This window comes from Thamnophis sirtalis, unplaced genomic scaffold, assembly GCF_051295495.1.
Source record: "Thamnophis sirtalis isolate CommonGarterSnake01/CBP01778 unplaced genomic scaffold, rThaSir2_p1.2 scaffold_5, whole genome shotgun sequence".
Taxonomy (NCBI): domain Eukaryota; kingdom Metazoa; phylum Chordata; class Lepidosauria; order Squamata; family Natricidae; genus Thamnophis; species Thamnophis sirtalis.
The window spans coordinates 109216925-109239797 of record NW_028261385.1 but is presented as its reverse complement, the minus strand read 5'-3'; the positions used below and the strand labels follow the sequence as shown (position 1 = coordinate 109239797).

The 22873-nt window shown below is 36.4% G+C and overlaps 2 protein-coding genes across 5 annotated transcripts in view; one reads left to right on the top strand and one right to left on the bottom strand.

Moving 5' to 3' along the window:
* Positions 1-10730, bottom strand: part of KPNA1 (karyopherin subunit alpha 1) — a 47107-nt gene extending 36377 nt beyond the window's left edge. Inside the window, exons 1-2 of one of the 3 annotated variants that reach the window (XM_014062052.2) lie at positions 10590-10730; positions 244-377 (exon numbers count right to left, since the gene is read on the bottom strand). In XM_014062052.2, coding sequence (XP_013917527.1) covers positions 244-372 — 129 coding nt within the window. In that variant the 5' untranslated portion in view covers positions 373-377; positions 10590-10730. Of the gene's footprint in view, positions 1-243; positions 378-10463; positions 10485-10589 lie in introns of those variants that run through there. The other 2 variants (XM_087716507.1, XM_087716508.1) reach the window with 2 other exon arrangements.
* A 776-nt stretch (positions 10731-11506) lies between these two features.
* Positions 11507-22873, top strand: part of SYCE3 (synaptonemal complex central element protein 3) — a 46266-nt gene continuing 34899 nt past the window's right edge. Inside the window, exons 1-3 of one of the 2 annotated variants that reach the window (XM_087716501.1) lie at positions 11507-12528; positions 16046-16151; positions 17518-17679. The gene's annotated coding sequence lies outside the window, so the exon portion shown is untranslated. The remainder of the gene's footprint in view (positions 12529-16045; positions 16152-17517; positions 17680-22873) is intronic. The other variant, XM_087716506.1, reaches the window with a different exon arrangement.

Genomic DNA, 22873 nt, shown 5'->3' with positions numbered 1-22873 from the left:
AATTAGAGGTAATTTTATTCATTTCTGAACTTTATTAACAGACTTTTTCTTAATTATATTTGAACATGACTTTCTGGGAAGAATTTTTTTGTTTCATTTTCCCCCTTCTTTTGCTTCTTGATAATTTCCACTAAATATTTTATGTATATATGTATGTACAAATGTATGAGTGTATGCATATGTATATGCATATACATGAATATAGCCCTTTCCATTTTCAATGTTCATAGAATTTCATTCTACCTGCTCCTCTCGTTTTTGCTTCCGCAATTGTAGGCCCTCTTCTTCCCGACGGCGACGCATTTCATCAGGGTTCAGAGACTTGTTTTTGTAACTTTTGAGTCGAAAATTCTCTTTTCCTGAAGATGTCATGGTTTCTAAACAGTGATTAGAAAGGAAATCTGTATCAAGTGACACGTAACTTCATGTTTTTACTTCAAATGTATTATTTAAAATCGATTGTGGAAAAGGTTTGGAGGAATTACCTTGTTTGAGGAAAAAACACTATTTGATAAACTATTTTTATTTTTCACCTAATATTGGCTTCATTTTGTCTAATTATTAGTAGAGATATTTCAGAGCAACTATCTTACCTTAATAAGAAAAACAAGCAAATGAAACATAATCTCAAAAATAAAAAAGGAGAAGAAAACACAAGCAAATTGGAATAAGTCAGATCTTATCACAATCAGTGTGATTTCTTCCTCTTTCTTTAATAAATGGACTAAAGCTAGTATACATCAAGTTTCTACAACTTCCCTCCTTTGAAGTGCACATATTTTACAGCCACTCCAGATGCAATGTTAGAGATACAAAGATTTAGGCTTCTGACTTGGTATTTTCCAATTTTTATGGTTCATTCTTCAATCTTTCTTGACCACCAAGAATGCAACCAAGCTAAAACCACAGCCAAAAATATTTTTTTTCTGTAACTAAAAGTAAAGTATTCTTCAACTCAAGTTTTATTTACATTTCACGGCCACATCATTTATGTAATTCTCAAATACTGATCAGTCTTAGTTTACAGTTCCAGATAAGAACGGCCCAAAACTTTAACCAGCTAAACCATTTCATATATACATAGGAGTTTTCTAACGGCTCTTTTTGTTTTATTTTTATCTCATGCCTATCTTAAAAGATTTATTTCATCCTGATACAATCAATAAACCAACCTCCTTAAGCAAGTCAGCTGTAGATAGTGGTTACAAATGCTGCATATAGTTCTAGACAAAGCTTTTTAAGAAGATCTTGACAAACAGGAGCATATCCAAAGGAAAGCAGGCAAATATTAGGGTTCAGTTAAGACAAATCTATCAACTATAGTTAACAGAACAACAGAGTTGGAAGGGATCTTGGAGGTCTTCTTGTCCAGCCTCTGCTCAAGCAGGAGAACCTACACCATTTCAGACAAGTGGCTATCCAGTCACTTCTTAAAGCCTCCAGTGATGGAGCTCCCACAACTTCTGAAGGCAACCTGTTTCCCTGGTTGACTGTTCTCACTGTCAGGAAACTTTTCCTTAGTTCTGGGTTGGAGAAACTGGGTATGCTTAAACTGGAGAAAATGGTGGGGAGATATGTTGGCAATCTTCAAAAGCTACTGTGTAGAAAGAGAAAAAGCAGACTTGTCCAGTTGTTCCAGAAGACAAGGAACAATGGCTTAAATTACAAGGAAATGGATTTTTATGGACATTTAAAAAAAATCCCTAATGGTTACTGCTGTTCTACAGTTAAGCAGATTGCCTTATCAGATAGTGGATGTTTAAACAGAGGATGAAGGAAAGCTTTGTACTTATAAGATACACCATAGTAACAGAAAGTATTAGAATAACTATTTTGGCAGTGAACCCAAGCAATGCAGTTGTGAATTAGTTTGTTTTCACTCCTGTTTTAAGTTAAAATTATAGGAAAGCTTTTTTCCCTGTGGGTTTTAGAGTTCACTATAAGTATAATCACTCAACAGATAATTTTGGATTCAAGGGAAACTGCATCAAAATAAACACCATAACTAACACTAGGAGTAAAACAAAGCTGAAAGAAAATATATGAGCAGTGAACATAAAGTAGATAGAAGTGAAAGAAGAACAATGTAAAGAATTGGCACTACTGGGAATAATAAACACTATCTCTAAGATGGAGCTCAGGGCCAAGGTGAAGGAGATCAAGAGTTGTAATAATGTAATGGCATTTAAATTTTATGAAGAGTTAATAAACCCAGGAACAGAACAGCTCTGTATTAGGAGAAAGTGCTAAGCGCAAATAGTAAAGATAAAGGCTGTCTCTGAGAAGGATTTCACTGGAAATGTACAGATGTGCTGCTAACTTCTCCCAAATGGAGGTTTACTTCTCCTTCCAAAGTAGATCCAAGAGGTAGGGCAAGAGTGATACTGGAGACCCTGGAGTGGTAATGGAGGTAATGCTGATTATTCTTTCAGTTTATACAAAACCTTGGCCATCAAGGTAAGGGATGTTATTCTCAAAAGACTTATTCCTCTTTTTAAATTCTTTAAGATCTCCAGTCAAAAGATGTTTTATCTTCATTCTTAAACATGCTTTATTATTCGTCAAGGAAAAAAACAAAACCCAAGGCCATCAGTACTGAGATGGAACACTTACATCTCCAAAGATTACAGTGCTTAAAAGTTAATTAACTGTTAGGAAATTTCTTAGTTTTAGATTGGTTCTCTCTTTAACAAGCTTCCTGCTTCTTATCCTGCCTCTGGTGCTTTGGATAATAGGTTGACCCCTTCTTCTCTGTGACAGTTAAAGTACTGGAAGACAGCCATCATGTCACCTAGTTCTTCTCTTCCTTAGGCTAGACATACCCAATAGTTGACACATAGTTGTATCTTTATTTTTTTGATATTGCAAAGTGTATGCTATAATTGATTTTCAAACTGAATTTATTTATTTTGTTGTGTTTTATTTTGAAAGTTACTGTAGACTTTTAATACTAGGGATTTTTTTCTTTTAGGCCAGAAAAATAAGAAATACAAATAATGTCAGAGTTTTGGCAGCGTGGTTAGTATAATGTGATACACCCAGGAGCAATAAAACAGCACACAGAGCCTTAAGACAATTAACAATGGTTTATTTACAACTATATACAGGCAAACACATGCAGAAGATAAAATCCCTTACTATTCACTACAGACACAAGGAGAGAACTGAATACATGCTGAGAAGAAACATCATCTAATAGCCACCTATATAGAGATTTGTGAGGCCCTCCCATCAGTCTTAAAAGGCTTATACTATAGCTGCAATGAATTGATCTTATTTCATCAGCCCTGCCTTCAGCTTACAAATTACATTTTACAGTCTTACATCAGCTGGCAGCTATTAAATCCTCAGGGTCTTGACAAATAAACTATATTGCTCATTACATTTCTACTTATACTGCTTTTAAAATTTCAAATTATTTAAGGGGATGCTCCCAAATGGTCTTTGGCACAAAAACTACCGCTACCGCTAAGCAATAGGGTGGATTTGATGTAAATCAACTCGATTTAAATCATAATTTTTTAAGAGCAACTGTCATCTCTATCCTACAGTGGCTCCTCTGGCCCGCTGTTGACTCACCGACAGTCCCATTCACTTTAATGGGACAGCTAGTGATGCGGCAGTGACACATCAAGGTGGGGACGTGGCAGGCACCAGGTGAGTGAATGCCCGCTAACAGGCACTGCCATGATGGATCTGAAATGACAGATGCTCTTTAATATTATATTTATAAACTACTTAGGTGGTTTCACTTTCATTTTTACTGCTTTCCCTTTGTCCACATACTTCGAACCTGGTGGTACAAACACATTTCTCTTCAAACATTCATATAGTTTGAAGTGTACATAATGTGTTTCCCTGAAAATAAGACAGGGTCTTATTTTCTTTTGCCTCCCCGCCTTATTTTTGGCCTTATTTTTGGGGAGGTCCTATTATTTTTGAGGTGCAGGAGGCAGTGGGCGTGGTCACCTCATAGCAATACAATATTTTCGGGGAGGGCTTTTGATTGGGCTTATTATCTGGGGAGGTCTTATTTTGGGGGAAAGAGAGTAGATTTGCAAAACAATGGGCCAAAAGAATATTCCTGAACTTTGTTTTATGATTTATCTCATAGTTACTGTGAAATTGTGTGAATGCATCAATGCAGTGCATGTTTTCAGCTTGTAGAACTTGGATTCATTGAATGAATTTACAAAAAATGTAAATATTGCAGAATATACAGCCTCATGCTACATAACTAAGCTCCATTTCATGCTGAGCACATTAAATTATTAATGTATCTTCAATAGAAAACTATCTTTAAATAGATTTTTACTCCAAAAGCATTTTATTAAAATAAATTTGATAAAAAAATTAAAAATCCAATTTAAATTTTAAAGATCTGACTTTAAAAATTTTTTTTTTAAAAAAAAACATCGGTTTTTATCTACCCTGCTAAACAATGAGCTAATGTACACACTGGAAGGATTTGAACAGTTGCTTTGAAGGCTTCTTCACCTGATCGCTATAGGCAGAAGTATAAACAGCTACTTGGCTTTATCAGCAAAACAATTATGTAGGAATATTATAAAGACAGGCAAATGTTAAAGCCTTTGAAGTAACCAGTCTTCAGCAGGATATAGTTCCCTCACACCAACATTTTGTAAAATACCACTTTCAAATATTAAATAGCTTGCTATAGCAAGCCATTTCAAATGGTAGTCAATACCCATTGAGACTAATGTGGCAAGGTAAACTACTTGGGCAATCAATATCACATATATTTTTTCCAAACACTCTTAAGATACTCGGGAGCTCCTTATTAGCATGTTTACATCCAATTAAATGTATGTATATGTTTAATCAGCTTCTGAGATATCATATTTAATTCTCCGGTGGAAGAAAAAATATTATTTATTATCTCCCTCAATTATTGATGAGGATTGAAAGATTAAACATAGGGACTAAAGGTCACTGGAAATATTTGTCTATGACAAATATGAGCACAGAAAAAAAATGATCCAACATATCATTTTCCTTTCAAATGACTTCACTTCTGCTGGTCAATAAAGGAAAAATAAAATGGGTAGCTGATATCAGCAATCTGCTATATTAATCTTCTACTCAGCTTTACTTAGGCTCAGAGCCACATAAACTAAAGTGGGAAGGAGGGTTCTAGAGTGGGATCTAACAGATACTTGACTTGGGCTAGGAATTAGACTGATGTAAGCCTTTTATCAAATATTGAAATTGAAATTAATTTTTAGAAAATGCTTAATAATATAGTATTGCAGGCTAATTCTGCCGACTGCCAGCAGTTTGATCCTCACCAGCTCAAGGTTGACTCAGCCTTCCATTCTTCTGAAGTCAGTAAAATGAGGACCCAGATTGTTGGACATAATATGTTATCTCTGAAAACTGCTTAGAGAGGGCTGTAAAGCACTATGAAGCAGTAAATAAGTCTAACTGCTATTGCTATCTGATTTCTACACACAGATACTTTCTTTCTCATTCATGTTTTCATGATTGATAGAAAAGTCTAGATTTGTCTGCTTTCCCACTAGCATTATGTTAAACAATATACTCCCAATATCTCTGCAAGCTTACAATGTGCAATCAAGAACCCAGTCTCTCCTACCAAAAGCCAAATATTTTTTTCATTAAATGCCAGCTTTTCTCTGAATTCATCTACAAATTTATCAGCCTCCTCTATAAAACTGTATTTGAAAGACTGACTTGTCATCCAGTTATATAAACATTCATTAATTAGGCACATCAGTTCTCCCCCTTTTATTATTTCTCTTCCTCTTATTGCTTTTCCATAGACAGAGGTGACTCCTATCCAAGTTAAAATGCATCTATGAATTTCTCTCAAAGGCAAAACTGACTCAATTAAGCAAGGAGGGTTTTTTTGTGGCACAAATCACAATTTCTTAAGAAAATGATTATAGCAATAGCAATAGCAGTAGACTTATATACCGCTTCATAGGCCTTTCAGGCCTCTCTAAGCGGTTTACAGAGAGTCAGCATATTGCCCCCAACAATCTGGGTCCTCATTTTACCCACCTCGGAAGGATGGAAGGCTGAGTCAACCCTGAGCCGGTGAGATTTGAACCGCTGACCTGCTGATCTAGCAGTAGCCTGCAGTGCTGCATTTAACCACTGCGCCACCATGGCTCTTCTTGTGCTCTCCATGTGCTTTGAAGAATATGGGCATGGTCAGTTCTAGGGGCATTTTGTATTTGAATAAACATACTGCAACCAAACTGCTGCAAACAAAATCAAAGACACCGACATATATAAATCCAGACACTAAGATAGAAATGGACAATAAAACTTCATTTTGAAATGACAATAAGACATGATGAGGCAGGCAGAAAGAAGGTAGTGAGATCAGCTTAAATCTGGTGAGATAGTAACATATTCACCCTAACAGATTCAACTTATTTTCAGTTTTATAACAATGTAGTATAAGAAAAAACAATTCAGGAAAGCAACATATATAACAAACTAAGAGAAAAATATGTACATATATTATTGTAAATAATTAAAGGAAAAAAACTCCTGGAAAATTGTGTCAGAAACAGAAAAATTCCAAAATGGTGTGCCAACTAGCTTGAAAATCCTCTTATTCACACTTCTGTCCAAAAGAGAGAGAAAATGAAAGAGAGGCTATTTCCAACATTGATAAACCACATCTTTCAAAAATCCTAATATATACGGTATGTATCTATTATTGCATTTATTCTTTTGACTACTTTCCCTGTGCAAGAACTCCACAATTCTTGGTGCTTTGATAAACTCCAAATTTATAAAAAACAGCCAAGGATGCATATGCACTCTTGATAAGCAACATCATTTACTTATTTACTAAATTTGTGTCCTATCTTTTCGCCATGGGCCTGAGCTAGCTTACTTGAGAATTTCTCCTCATTTTAATCTTTGTTAAACAACATCCCTCCTAACCTTGGTTGCAAAAAACTCTATGAGTGTCCATGAAAGTGTACTCTTGAATTCTCTACAATGCTAAATCACTATGCCACACAGGCTTTCTATTAATAATCATGTACATAATATGTAGAAAATAGTCCAAAATATGTCAATCACAAGATAAGCCGAGGCCATGTAAGTTAATCTTCTAACTACAGAAGTGCATTGCCAAATAAGGTAATTATAACAAACCTTTGTTAAACATTATAAATCCAAATGAAGTTTTCTATTGTATTATCTTTATTTTGAAATAAACTTTATTAATTAAACTGGCAAAAATGTTCAGCCTATACAGAATTCATTGAGCTGTCCATGAAACTTCTCACAGTAGACAGGTACAACTAGGAGAAATGTTGATGGGCCTTAAAGCATCAATTTCACTACAAACTCTCCAAAACAGATCTACTCTGCCTACTGATGGAGTTCAACCCTATGATATAAAACCTGAAGAAATCCACAAGCTGACAAAAGTTACATGCCTTGCTTTAAAACAAAATTTACCAGAACAGGGTACTTACATAGTAATACCAGATAATTAAAAAATCAAGAAATTTAATGAATCTTCTAAAAAGTTTTTAGAAGCATCCAGAAAAACATTTGCATTTTACTCACTAGAAAGTTCCACTTAAATATTCTTATACAAGCACGGACAGAGTGTTTTGAAATAATTCCAGTGGAGGGAGGAAACATAGAGACTACCATTTCAGAATCAAAATACTTAATAGAATGGCCAAGAACAGTAAAGAAAACAGAAACAACCTCCCCTGAGCTACCATTCCAGAAACATAAACCATGTCAGTTGAGGGAAGATTAAAATATGGTATCTTCAAATAATGAGTTCAGAGAATGTCTTTAATTAAGATTACTTCTATTTAATCAATTACAATAGATTTCATTGTGAATTAGGCAGAATGAATAGATAGATAGATAGATAGATAGATAGATAGATAGATAGATAGATAGATAGATGATAGATAGATAGATGGAATAAAACATCTAGTTAAATTCAAAACATATTGCGGGAATTAAAAACAGCAATCTGAAGAATTCCTTCATGTCTTGTTGGCAATGCTCTGAAAATAAATAGCACAACCACTTTGAAAAATACTTCAGCTTTATATATCCTGAACACTTGTACAATATTGAAATGGAAATTGATTCCAATATAAATATTTGAAATATTTTTCAGAACTACATGACTGGTTACTGCATTTACTATAAGAACATGAACATCAAGTAGTTTATCTTTTCCATTCCTAGGGAATATTTTAGATATTCTCTTATCTATTCCTTATCACCAATTAGCATTTTATAGGCATACCTATGTTGAACATAAGGGCAGGATCAGCATATGCTATTATCATTATAAAATAAAATGTGAAAATTGTAGCTTTAAAAGAAAATACTCCATATTTTTCTGAACTTGAAGTATTTTAGCATGCATGTAATAAATAAATTATCTTTTCATTTTTTTATCCACTAACTGGGTCAAAGTTGTTCTCATATGCTTAATAAGCAAGTACAGTAATTTATCAGACGGTTCCAACTTTATTTGGATAAACAACTCATCTGCAACCTTGTCTGGCTCAATGGCCACATTTGGTTCCTGAGGAACATACAGGGACATGTGGATAGAGAGAAATAAACAAGTACAAAGATACAATTGATGTATGGTTGGTATATGTAAATGTCAGTTTACACATATAAATATATCATAACTTAACATAATTTTAAAATCCATTTTTTAAAATAAACTGATTCCCCATTCTACATTTTTAAAATGAAGCAATAAAACTATCTAAAGCAGTGTTTCTCAACCTTGGCAACTTGAAGATGTCCGGACATCTTCAAGTTGCCAAGGTTGAGAAACACTGATCTAAAGTGCTAAAATTGTTAGAATGACTGGGAAAATGTATGGTACCAAAGTACCACAGCAAAGATTATAAGTGATCTTCTTGGGGAGAACATTCTTTAAGTGAAGCAATACCAAGGAAGAGAGTACTTCTGATTTGTCAGGATAAGAAGCTTGGAGGAAGAACTTAAGGTCTAAGTAGGTAAGAACCAAAAGAGAAGTACCACTTGTAGCTTGAATGTAAATTGTTTTAGGATTTTGTAAATACCAGTATGTTGAATTTCACTTGGAAACAGTACAGGGTTAGAGTTAGTACAGGATTAGGATTTTTGTGTGTGGCACAGATCACAATTTCTTAAAAAAAGATTCCATGTGCTGTGGAGAATAATGACAATATGTTACTGGAATAAGCATAATCAATTCTGGGGGCATTTTGTAAACATACTATAATCAAACTGCTATAAACAAAATCAAAGACACTGACATATGTAAATCCAGACACTAAGATAGAAATAGACTTATTGTCTTCTGGCCTTCGTTTTGAAATGACAATAAGACATGGTAAGGCAGGCAGAAAGAAGATAGTTGGGATCAGCTTAAATCTGGTGAGAACATACTCACCCTAACAGATTCAACTTATTCTCAGTTTTATAATAATGTAGTATAAGAAAAAACAATTCAGGAAACAACATGACAAACTAAGAGAAAAATATGTATGTGTGTGTGTGTGTGCATTTACGCAAATAATTAAAGGAAATTGTGTCAGAAATAGAAAAATTCCAGAACAGAAAAAAGATCAAAAATATATCAATCATTGTCATAGTGATTTAACTGTCCTCCTTTGAATTGGAGAATGCCTAGATCATGTACTTGATATTTGTGGAAGGGAAATTCACTTTGTAACAGAATGGGTACAACTGGACAAAATACCCATCTATGATTATAATACATCTTTAATATCAATGTATCTAACACTTCTCGATCTATGACATCAATCCTTTATATTGGTTGGCAAAGCCATCTCATATAGAAATTTTCTGAAGTTATGCGCAAGTCAACAGGATATACTACTTACAATACAGATCTCCCAGAAAAACATTTTGGTTAATTGTCTCATCTGGGACGACTATATACTCTGGGCCTAATGATAATAGCTAACAGAAAAATAAAGATCTGCCCACTCTTAAATATTTGATCAAGGCTCGCTTCCTTTGAACAAGGAGGTGGAGGGGCAATTTACAGGGGTTGTCCCCCCCCCCAGGAAATAAGACTGGTGTGAAAATTCTGTTCAGTTATCAAAAAGGGTCACGATTCATATAATGGGCAAAGGGTGGCCAAATCTTCCACAGGTGCCAAGCAGAGTCCCTGCCGCTATCAAATCATCCCAGGTAGGAAATGCCAAGCCGAACTTTCGTTCTAAACCCTGGAAGGCGAAGGGAGGCCGTGTCCAGCAGCTACTTCATGGCTTCCGAGTAACACCTCCCCCCTTTCAGCGCCGCAAGTCACCACCTCAATGCCCCGCGAGTAAAAGCAGCAGCCCTCTCGAGGGGCCTGGCCCTCCCCTCTCCGCTCCCCCTTGGGGGACGCCAGGCTCAGCCTGCGGCCGCCCCCAACCAAAAGGCCGCGCACCCTCCCAGCCCACCTTTTGCCTCCTCTCTGACCTGCTCGCAGCCCTGGGAGAAACGCAGCCCAGCGGCCGCCCTCTCTTAGGCAAGGCCGGCCCCTCGAATCAGGCGCGCACAACTCATCTACCATCAACCCCCAGTACCTGCTGTTGCGGCCGGCTAAACAGCCGGCCTACACGGTACCAAAATCCTTCTTGGGCCCAAGGCGCGCAGAGGCGCCTCTCCCTCTACGCAAGGCGAAGCCGGGTGCGAAAAGCCACAGCGCGCAGGCGCGGTTGAGCCAGCCATTTGGCGCAGCTTCCGGTCCGCCTGTACGTAAATAAGTCTAGGAACAGAAGGGGCCTGTATAGAAGTGAGTGCTATGTTTCCAACGAGACCTGGAGGGCGGGTTTGCCGGGCTAGCCTGCCGCGGGACCGCAAGGAAGATCCCATGTAAGACGCGCGAGATGCGTAACGAACGAGCCGTTTTTTTGCCTGCTTCTAAGGCGGAAAGTATAACCGGGAGAGATCCATCACTTCACTCAGCGAGCCACTGAACGAGAGGAGGTTGCAGCTTTTTTCTTGGTCTTTGCGCACCTTCGATGGGGTAACTAAATCCACCTGGTTTGCTCACGGAAAGGAATTTACAAGGGAAAAAAAAAAGACAGGCAGATGCGCCATGAGCATTCCTAAATAACGGTGATTTAAAAAAGGAAAACCAAAAAGCGGATTCTGCAAAAAGCGGTGCAGCTCAGAACATTGAACATTCACATTTCCTGAAATGATTATTCTGCAACTTGATCCAACAGATCTTGGAAGAGGTAGCAGCTGACTTAATTGGGAAGACCGCATAATTTGTGGGAAAGGAGTAAAAGATCTCTTCAGGAGATCTGACATAGAACTTTATTTCATGTGATATATATATATATATATATATATATATATATATATATATATATATATATATATATATATATATATATATATATATATATATATATATATATATATATATATATATATATATATATATATATATATATATATATATATATATATTTGCAAGTTCTATGGGAAACAATACATTGCATCTTTTTGTACAGAATGAACCCTAAATTCAGTTCACTCTGCCACAAAAACATGGACCATCATATGTAGGCTCCACCAGAAGACTTGGCACAAATAACATCATACACTATACCAAAAACAAAGAAAAGTGGATTTTTTATGGCATTAATAATACATTTCCAACATTGACTCTTGGGATAAATCTTAAAATAACCCACCAACTAATAAAAACATTGGATATGAAACCTATTGGATAAAATGATCAGTTTCTAATGAGTTTGAGGGAGGGGGTGTTTTCTCTCTGAACATCCTGTAAAGCAGTGCCAAGCTGTGTTATAAAAACACAAGGTGCTTGGGATATTGTTTTTACATCTAATCCAGAACACGCTATTCACTGCTCAATGCTTGAAATCCCAACCATAAAACACCATTTGGCTGACGGAAGCACAACCCCTAGTTTTATCCTAAATGGTAATACCCCTGCATCATTACTGTGCACCAGCCACAACACATTTCCCTGCCCCATGCTGAACTGAACTGGTTATTGTAAGAATGGATGATGATCAGAACAAGATGGAATTCTGTTGGACATTAGAAGACAAGAACTGAGATGCCAAACAATCTCGCTGCATAATCTTCTAGTCATGGTACAACAGGAAAGACTAACTACAATAGCCTACCAGGCAGTCCAGAGTGTTGATATCCTGTGGTCTCAGTACTAATATGGCTGTACTTTTCCCGTTCAGCTCCTGGTTGACAAACTCTAATTTATTTGAAACATTTATATAGCTGCCCATCTTATAACAAACTTTGGCAGCTTCCAATTTAAAATTACAACAACACAAAAACCATAGTAAAATGATAACCTAAGACATTAAAGAAAAACCTGGTGCTAAGTCAAGCTTCTGATATTCAGTCACCTCGTCTTATCTCAGCAGTTGTGAGAAAAGCCAGTTCTTCAGTGCTTTGCACTTCAGGAGGAAGGATGAGGGCTGCCATGGTTTTTGGCAAACCACTAACACACTAACCCATCTGGTAAGTTGCTGAAAGGATAAGCTGTTCCATGTGAGTTATCCGCAGCCTTCTTTCTGCAATGAACTCCAAAACTGTCTTGAAGTCTCAAGATCCTATAGATCTAGTTAATGCAGTGATATCAAATAACATTTTATTATTATTAAATTTATTTGCCACCCATTTCACAGTTCAAAGTGACTATGAGTGGCTTACAACATGATAAAATATATACATAGCTAGACAAGTATAAAAAACAGATTAAAATTACATAAAAAATTAAAACACTAAAAAACCATGGGGTAGGGTTGGACAAGAATAACATTAATATGCGCTTTCTGTTTTAATGCACCATTTCCAACCAACAGCTTCTTCATGACTCCATGCCTCCAAACTAGCATAGCCAAGTTTTCAATATTTTTCCTGAGGGCTAAAAGAGAGATGGACTGGCGTGGGGGAATTTTACCACCTGCAGCAATATATTCCAAAGGCTGGAATATCCTGGATCTCATCATCTAAAATTCCTTGGCTGATGAGATGCAAAGTAGGCCCCTTCTGCCAGCACAAGTGGGATGGGCCAGTCCCATTGGGAAAAGATGGTTCTTCAGATATCCTGCACCCTTGCCATAGACACATTAAAATTCAATTTTAATTTTAATTTTGTGTGCTTGTTGCCTTCTCTTATTTTTGACTACATAAATATTTCCCCTTTTGATATCTAGAGAACTGGTCTCACTGATTTAAAAGTTAAACTATAATTACATGCAAGGTAGCACAGAACTATTAAATTTCAAGAGAGACACTAAGTTTGTTTGTTAATCCCTGAGCTTTGGGCAGAAGGTCCTAAAATACTATTTTTTAAATACTGGATGAAAGGGAGAAGCACTAATAGCTCCCCAGCAATATTAACTATAGTTTGTCATGAGCTTCAGTTTTAGTGACAATAACCACTCATAATCATATGATTACTCTTGGGAAATGGTGGACTGCTAAGATTTAAATTATCCCTTCTCCCAATCTGTAAGTGTTTGATTTGCTATCCAGAAGTACCCTCTGGAATAAACTAAAAAAATATGACTATTGATAAATGCTTCCCTTATCTCATACAAAAACTATATTCTAACTCCACCTCCAAAGTAAGGTGTAACCCATAAGGAACTTTATCTAGCTCAATAAGTGAACAAAGAGGAGTACACCAGGAATGAATGTATTCAAGTACTTTGGGGTGGTTTTCTATAAGAAAGGCATTTGGAAGGCACACCTGAATTACAGGATGCAATCAGTTTTTAGATCTTCAAATGCTATCAAACATTTTTTGTACATGGGTGGAGGACAATTAGTCACCATAGCCTTAAAACTGGTTGAGCTAAAAACCTGAGGCAAATTATGGGGCACAAACAAGATTTTTTTTAAAAGAAAGTGTCTTTAGAAACCATACAAACAAAATTCCTGTGATCCATTTTAGCTGCATTTAGCAGGAGACCAAATGCCCAGTTAAAAATTGAGATAGGAATATCAAATTCAGGTAAGGGCCTGGTTGAAAATTCTATTCTTCCCAAAGGGATTGACCCCTTTAGTTCTGATAGACAACTTCCCCTCTTCCTGTAAACAAGCGATAGAGCATAAGCTGGCCTTCTATGGACCTTCCCCACTGTTTTTAATATCCCTATATTCAAGCCAAGCAAGTGGTTACAAATAGAATAAGAGACATGGAGTTCCAGCTACAATTTAACAGGATATGTCTCCACAGCAAAAATAAGATTAAATGGGATGTTTGGGAACCAGCAAGGTATCTGGAAGGCCTGATTTTTCTAAAAACAGAATAGCATTTTTTTAGAGCCAGACCTAATATCCTCCCCTTAGCACTCCTGCAGGGCAGCTATGAGCTGAGTGATTGTATACATGTGGCAATGGGGAAATTGAAGATATCTCACATGTCCTATTGCGTTGCAAGTTCTACAGGGACATCGGATCAACATATATCCTCCCTCTATGGGAGAGATTTCTAGAGAGATAAGATAATTTCTATGTGCACCATCTCCTTCAGGATTCAAATCCAGCTACCATTCCTGCAGTAGCAAAATTTTGTGCTGCTGTAATGATAATAAGGAAAAAACGGGGACTAATTGTTATTTTCCAATAATTTTTAGAGAACATATTTATTTTAATATTTAATTCTTGTGCTGGTCTGTAACTGTAATAAAGATTGATTCTGATTCTGATTCTGTCAAAGTCTGAATTTTGATCACGTGACTTTGGGCATGCTGCAATGGTCATAAGTGTGAAAAACGGTCATGATTTCAATGATGTTATAATTTCAAACAATCACTAAATGAACTGTTGAAAGTCAAGGACTACTTGTATACAATTACTATACAGCTAGAAAGGTACACAGAATAGTGATGAGATGTGACAGAGAACTGGGAAAACAATTAACAATGGAATGGCACAATCACAATCGGCTACTGACCAATTTATAGACAGATAGGGATTTAAACAAAGTCTATTCATTTGTCACTATTTTGTCATATTATGTGCTCCATGTCTGTAGTGATCATGTGTCCTTATTATAAAGGGCAGTCCTTTATTTCAGAAAGCAGGTCTTTAGATTATTAATTTAAAAAAAAACACAATTTGTAACTTTAAATCTACAAACAGTATCACTTAACAGAGTCTTTCACATTCATGAAAAAATATGGAAATTGAATTTCTTTTTTAAAATAAGTATACATATACTGTTTGATTTTTTGATATTTTTCTTAAAATATACATTTTTAAAACTTTTCTTTTGTTTTCTTTAAATTTTAAAGCAAAGTTATAAACATAGCAATTAAATATTGTTATCCTTATGAAACCCTTTTAAATTTGTCCCTTTTTCTGGTTTGTCCTTTAGTTTTTCGAAAAAAATGTGGTTACTGTTGATATGCTTCAAAAATGAGGTTAAAAAGAAGTTTGAAAGGAGTAGGATCCGTCCATGCATTAGTCAAAATTCAGGCCTAATATGTTTCTATAAACGTAAAACTCATTAGAAAATGAAATGAAAAGCTGCTGCTAAGATGGAAGAAAGGAACAACCAACCCGTATCTACTTTCAAGCTTCTAAACTATGATTTGGACCTCGGTTATTTCTTAACTTTTAATATCAGTAAGATTCATAAAGATAGTTTAAACTTTTATGTTTTCAGACAAGAAAGCTTATATTTTGTACTGAGTAAAGATTTGTGATCTGCTGCTATATATGGAAAAGGCTGAGGAAAATTATTTGTAGTAAAAAATAAAAGGAAAAAGGAATACAAAACTTTCTCTATAATACAGCAAAGAAAATACCATTGCCTTTTAGTGGTAATATTGTCCTTTATTAAAATATGAATCACCTGTTCAACAGCAACTCTGTTAAATATCACTCTAGCACTAGTGGAGAGAAATACCATGAAAGGACAGTGTTCCATAAAGTGAATCATGCTGCTGAGTACATCAGTTTTATTTTTAACAGTCCATGTCACATGGATCCATTTCAGTTATTTTATTTCCTGCCTCCTCAGATTTCTTTGTGCAGTGTTTTGCTCCAAGCATTCTCCGGCCATTTCAGCTGAACTGGATAAATCCAAGAGAACTTTATGTACATGAAAAGAGATTGTACATTTAACGGTAAGGCTTTTTAAAAAAACCTTTCTAACAGAAGCTGAAAGATAAACGCTATATTGTTATGTCAAAATCACCATCATAAAGAATAACTTGCAGTTAATTTGCAAATTGTTTTGTCCAAATATTTAGACTATTTTGAAGCTTGAAGGATTGATTAAAGTTGGGACTGCAGGTTTACATACTGTACTTCCACTAGAAAATAAGAAATATATATCAAGTTGATTAACTGAAGAGAGAGATTAAGCATTAACCTATTTGAGCTAACTGCTTCAGATACTTACCTCCCTAAATCCCATCAGCACTTGCACAGTTTATGTATAAGTTTACACGTAGTCTTAAAGTTTACTTATTTTGGTTATTTCTTTTTCTGTCTTGTATTTATTCTACTTCCGGCAACAGATTATAGTCAGCCTAAGGTATGATATGATCTCATCTTTAGAATCTGTTTTCAGTGCCAGAGCTCCCTCCCTTAGGATATTAAATCAAAAGAAGGCCAGGAGTCATCTTATTTCTCTTCTGATCAGCTTAGAGGTAGAGTGGACAATGATAATGAAATGACATCACACAGTTGTTAGCACTGAAATGTCAGTGGTTGTGCAGCGTTAAGCCTAACTGTGATTTATATACCATTCCTGTTTTATGACAAATAACATGGGGAAATTGTATTTTATTTTTCAGGAATTTGCCAGCACTCATCCAAAATCAAATTTCTGGGAGGAAGTGGGTTGGGGACATTTAAAAAAAGAGCTTCTATACTTGCATCTAGCCCTCAACCTGTCTATCTTTGTATCAAATAATAACAAGGAATCTTAGTAAATAGGGGAAAAAAACCCTTTGTACTAAGTAATAATGATGATTTATAATAAATGAAGGGGGTACAATGGCTCAGTGGTTAAAGATGTTGAGCTTGTCAGCTGGAAAGCTGACAGCCTGGTTTTGAGATCCAAGCACTGTGTAATGGCTTGATCTCTTATTACTTGCCCACCTAGCAGTTCAAAAGCATGCAAATGTGAGTAGATAAATAGATACCATTTCGGTAGGAAGGTAACAATCACTTAAGAATGAGTCAGCAGTGTGCTTTAGATGCCAAAAAGGCCAATGGAGTCCTAGGCTGCATCAACAGGGGGACAGCATGAAGATCACTTGAAGTTATAGTACCATGTTATATTGCATTGGTAACAGCAAATTTGCAATACTGTGTCCAGTTTTGGTCATCATGATACAAAAAGACATTGAGACTCCAGAAAGAGTTCAGAGAAGAGCAATGAAAATAATCTGGAGGCTAAATGGTTGCAGGAACTAGGTATGTTTACCTTAATGAAGACAATGAACAGGAGTGACATGATATCAGTCTTCCAATACTTGACAGGCTGTGACAGAAAAGAAGAGGTTGACTTATTTTCCAAAGTATCTGAGGACAGGACAAGAAGTAACAGATGGAAGATTATTAAGGAGAAATCAAGTGTTGAACTAAGAAGACATTTCCTGATGGTGAGAACAGTTAATCACTGGAATAATTTGCCTCCAGAAGGTGAGTACTCTATCACTGAAGGTTTTCAAGAAGAGATTGGACAACCATTTGTCTATAATGATATAGGGTCTCCTGTCTTGAGCAAGGACTTGGATAAGGAGACCTCCAAGAATCTTTCCAACTCTGATATTCTGTTATAGGAAGGAAGGCTATCAGAACTTTATGCAGTCAGATGTCTGATCAGCTGAGAGTCAAAAGGAATGCATTAGCTCATTTTTAAAGTGTTTTTAATCCCACCTTTATTATTTTTATAAATAATGCAGTGAAGAACATATTCATTCTCCTTCCTCTGGTTCTCCCATAATAACAACCCTGAGAGATGAGTTGGGCTGAGAGATCAAATGGTCCAAAGTCACCCAGTTAGCTTTCATACCTAAGGCAGGACTAGAATTGAGACTTCTGGATTCTTGCCTAAAGCCTTAACCGCTAGACCAAACTGGCTCTCTCTCTATAGACATTTATCTACGGATGGGTATACACCCACACAATACACCCACACCTGTATACCTGTTTGTGTCTGTGTCTATACAGGTATTCCTCATTTAGTGACAACCTTGATTAGTGATAATTTGCAGTTACGGTGGTGATGAAAAATGAACTTTATGACCAGTCATTGCATTTAAATCTTTGTAGGTCTGCAAAGCAAAGGAAGGCTGAAGTAAGATCATAAGCATAGTTGTAGTTTCACTTAGCAGCTACTTTACATAAGGACTATTTTCTGCTTCCAACTGTGACCACTAAGCGAGGACCATCTGTATTTGATATCTCTGTTGGAGTAAATATCATTGGTATCGCTGATGTACAGCACTGAGGATAGCTATAGCTGAACTTGAACCTGACCTAAGATCTCAGTTGAGGAAACAAGTTATTATTATGAAAACAAAGTTAACAAAAGGGAAATTCATTTTCTGTAAAGGACCCCATGTCTTTTATTCACACACACACAAACACACAAACACACACACACTTGAGTGTACATTATTAACACATTTCAAGATCCTGGGAGAGAATGCTAATTTTAAATGGCTGCAAAGGACAGCTAATCTTTTTTTTCTGATGATGGTAATACTTCATTGATTAATTTTTTTCTCACCAGAAATATGTAGCAGATAGAGTTTCTGTCTTTGTTTGATTAGAATAGTAGAGACAAACTTCTTCAAGTTGTACATATTGTCCATGCTTTCCAATGCCATTGTTCATGCTGATTTCATCAGAACAGTGTTTGCCAATAATAATAATAATAATAATAATAATAATAATAATGATAATAGTATAACAATAATAGCCTTTATTGTCATTGTACAACATGTATACAATGAAATTGGTTTAGCCTTTACTGGTGCTAACAAAAAATACAGGACAATACAGTTCCCAATTTATACAAGTAATTGGGGAAAGAAAAAACTAGTCATACATTTCCATATGTACTTGGAGTGCTTTGTGATTGTGTTTAGGAGTCTGACAGCCCATGGGTAGAAGCTGTTTTTAAACCTGTTTGTCTGTCTGGCTATACTTCAATGTCTTCTGCCCAATGGTAAAAATGACAATTTTCTCTCAGTTTTCTATCATCATAGAAGTTAGGGGAGAAAAAGTACTGCAGGAAGCAGGTTCAAAGGAAGAGTTCTGAAAAGTAACTACCATCTTCAGGATGATCTTGTCTCCTTATGACCATTTTGAACATGTTCCTGTTTTCTTTGCAATATAGGAGTGCCAGTGCCACCATCTGGGATTTTTTTAAAACTTCCTACTCTAGCCTACAACCCTAGTGTAATTTGGACATCCAAGTACTAACCAGGCCCATCTTTTTCTTCCTTCTCACCCATGACAAAGTCAAGCAGACACTGAAAATTATATCTTCAGATCAGGAGAAAAGAGAGCAAGTATTTCATCTCTGGTTTGCTGTCTGTCCCTCAGTGTTTCTTATGGTCAAAAGAATAAAAGTACAAAGAGTCAATGTTTTTGAGTTGCATCTTCCATGCTATATTTATTTAAAAAGGTAAACCGATGTGATATATAGCATTTATGTACTTGGTATTTACAGCATTATTCATATATTGCTGTAGTAATATAAAGCCTGTCTTTGATAATGATATATTGCCGCAACAATGGCTAGAGTATGTTATAAATCACTAGTACAGTACTTGTCATATTTCAAATATAGAAGCATTGTACATTACTGCAACTAAGTTTATTAGCAGTAATTCAGTTATATGGCTTGTACAAATAAACCTTCTGTGAAGAGCATTAAAGATAATAATATTCAATAAACTACAAAAACGTGTACATGTTAATCATAATTACAAGAATCTCTATGCCTTTTTCTTTTCAGAAAACTTACCATGTATCTACATACTGAAATGTATACATCCGTTTCCAGGCATTTTTAACCTTTCATGTTTACCTCTCCTCCTTACAAAGTTATCTTGTGTAGCTGCAAGGGGGAGGAATAAACCTGCTTCTAGATTTGTGATATCTACTGGTAGAATAAGAGGGTCTTTGATAAATGTTGCACTTAGAGCAATTTTAAACATCATCATCATCATCATCATCATCATCATCATCATCATCATCATCATCATCATCATCATTATTTATCTTCACTCCTGTTGTTATACACTGAGAGGCTTTTATGGCCTTCATAAACTTAGACAAATGTTCCTAGTAAAATTGTGTTGTATGAACAGGAGTGCTCTTCTTTCCTTCATTTAATGGAAGCTGGAACATTCTGATAACCACTGTTCCCTCTAAGGTGCGCGCCTGCGCGGCCGCGCACATGGCTGCAATTCCCCGCGCAGTAGTTTCTAATTGCCGCGCAGAGGCACGTGGGGCAGGTATCTGGACACGAACTACAGAGCGATCGCAATCAAAACCTCCTCCAGCTAAACCTTTTCTACTGCAGTACATTGCCGCCCGACTTCAGGATTCTCTAATCAGTGTAGGTTGAAAAGAAAAACAGGAAAGGGATCTTAAAGATTTAAAACTCTGGAGCAGTTTTCACGGGGAATTAGAAGAGTCAGAAAGCCCTGCTGCCTGGAGTTTTGCTCCCCCCTCCCTCTCAGACCTGCCTGCAAGATCGGCTAATTTGCTATTGCCTGGGCTGGCTCTCCCCGGTTACATTTAGCAACAATGTAGCTTTTTTGAGCTCTTTTTCTCCCTCCTCAGCCCCGCCCGACTTCAGGATTCTCTGTGATTCTGTGTAGATTCTGTAAAGAAAAAAGGAAGGAGGAGGGAGGGGGATCTTAAAGATTTAAAACTCTGGAGCAGTTTTCACGGGGAATTGGAAGAGTCAGAAAGCCCTGCCTGGAGTTTTGCTCCCCCCCCCTCTCAGACCTGCTGCGAGATCGGCTAATTTGTTATTGCCTGGGCTGGCTCATTTAGCAACAATGTAGCTCTTTTGAGCTCTTTTTCTCCCTCCTCGCTTCTCGGGGCTCCACCAATGGGGGAGCAAAGCCCAGCGCCAGGCTTTGGGCTAACACAGGGGTCTGCAAAGTTGGCTGTTTTAAGACCAGTGGACTTCAACTCTCAAAATTCTGGAAGTTGAAGTCCACCAGTCTTAAAAGAGCCAACTTTTGCAGATCCCTTGGCTAACATGATTGATGCCCTCAGAGTTGGAAAGAGGCGAGAGAGCCCGGTCACATGAGTCATGACACACATCAGCTTTGTGACCACATTGCTGAGTAATAAAAATTCCAGTCCCACGTTGAAACGAAGGAGTACCTATATTTGATAACTCATTGGGATTTTCAAAGTCATTGAGAATATTTTTGCTTTTAATCTAATTAAACTTCCTATCTGTCAGTTTACAATAGTGACTTCCATAGAGCAAACTAAAATCACTACTTTATAAACAAAAGGAAGGTGTTTTTTTCTCTTATTTGGTTATGGTGGAGCCATTTTAACAATCTATATTTGCAAGTAGTATGCAGTTTTGCAGTAGTAGTAGGTTACTGAAACCCTCTGTACAGAAAGGAGCAAATTCCCACAAATTTTTAAACTATCAACAAGCATTGTTGAACATGCAGGCAATAAATCCTTGAGTTTACAAATAAACGATGGAAGAAAACTCTTAGATGTGAATGAGACTTAAATTATGGTGATTTTAATAATTTTACTCATTTAAAATAGCAAATTGCATATAATACATTAACAGAAGCATACAGTGTATAGACAACTTTTGCAATTGAATGTTAACTCATTAAAATGAAGTATATCAAGGGAAATTCATTAAAATGAAGCATATAAAATATTTACTATTTTAATATTAGTGGTATTAAGTGCCATTTATATATTCATTTCAAAGCTCTTTTTTATTTAATCCAAAATGAATTTGAAAAGATAATTGTAATAATTGATAAACCCTAACCCTATAGGTACATCATCAGTCAGTGATGATGTCCAAACGTAAAGCTGGAGTAAATGTTGTTACGAAGAAAAAGTGCAGCTGGAAGTTTAAACTAGAATGGTCGGGTGACATCTGTGAAAAAAATTCAGGTGCTCAGGCATGAAAATGTGCCGCTCAAACACTATACTTTTCCGCTCACACTGAAAAAAAATTAGAGGGAACATTGCTGATAACCCAGGAGAATTGGTCACAACCTCAAACAGCATCCCAGATTGGATAGTGCCTCTTGGCAGCTTAGAGATGCAAGGTCAACATGAAGATGAGGTTAATGGTTTTTCTTTTTAACACTTTTTTATTATTGTGATAAGTGGAAACTAGAACACCCACTAAATTTCATCAATGGATGCAGCCTCAGTGTTCATAGAATTACATAGGCTGAGGAGGAAAATGCAGGAAACAACATTGTTAAGATTAGATCCACCTACTCTTCCAATAGATCATGTTAAGGAGGGGAAAAAAGCAAAATCATCCTAACCCATTTTTTTTATTCTGAAGGAGATTTCTCAATTAAGACAAGATCCTCACCTAGCGAGGGGTAGAAAAGTAAACTTAAGCCTAACTCTGTTGTTGTTCAGTCAGTAAGTCATGTCCAACTCTTTGTGACACCATGGACTATAGCATCCCAGGCCCCCCTGTCCTCCACCATCTCCCTGAGTCTGCCCAAACTCATACCCACTGCATCGATGAAATTATCTAACCATCTCATCCTCTGTCACTCCCTTCTCCATTTGCCTTCAATCTGTCTCAACTTCAGGGTCTTTTCCAATGAGTCCTCTTTTCTCATGGCCAAAG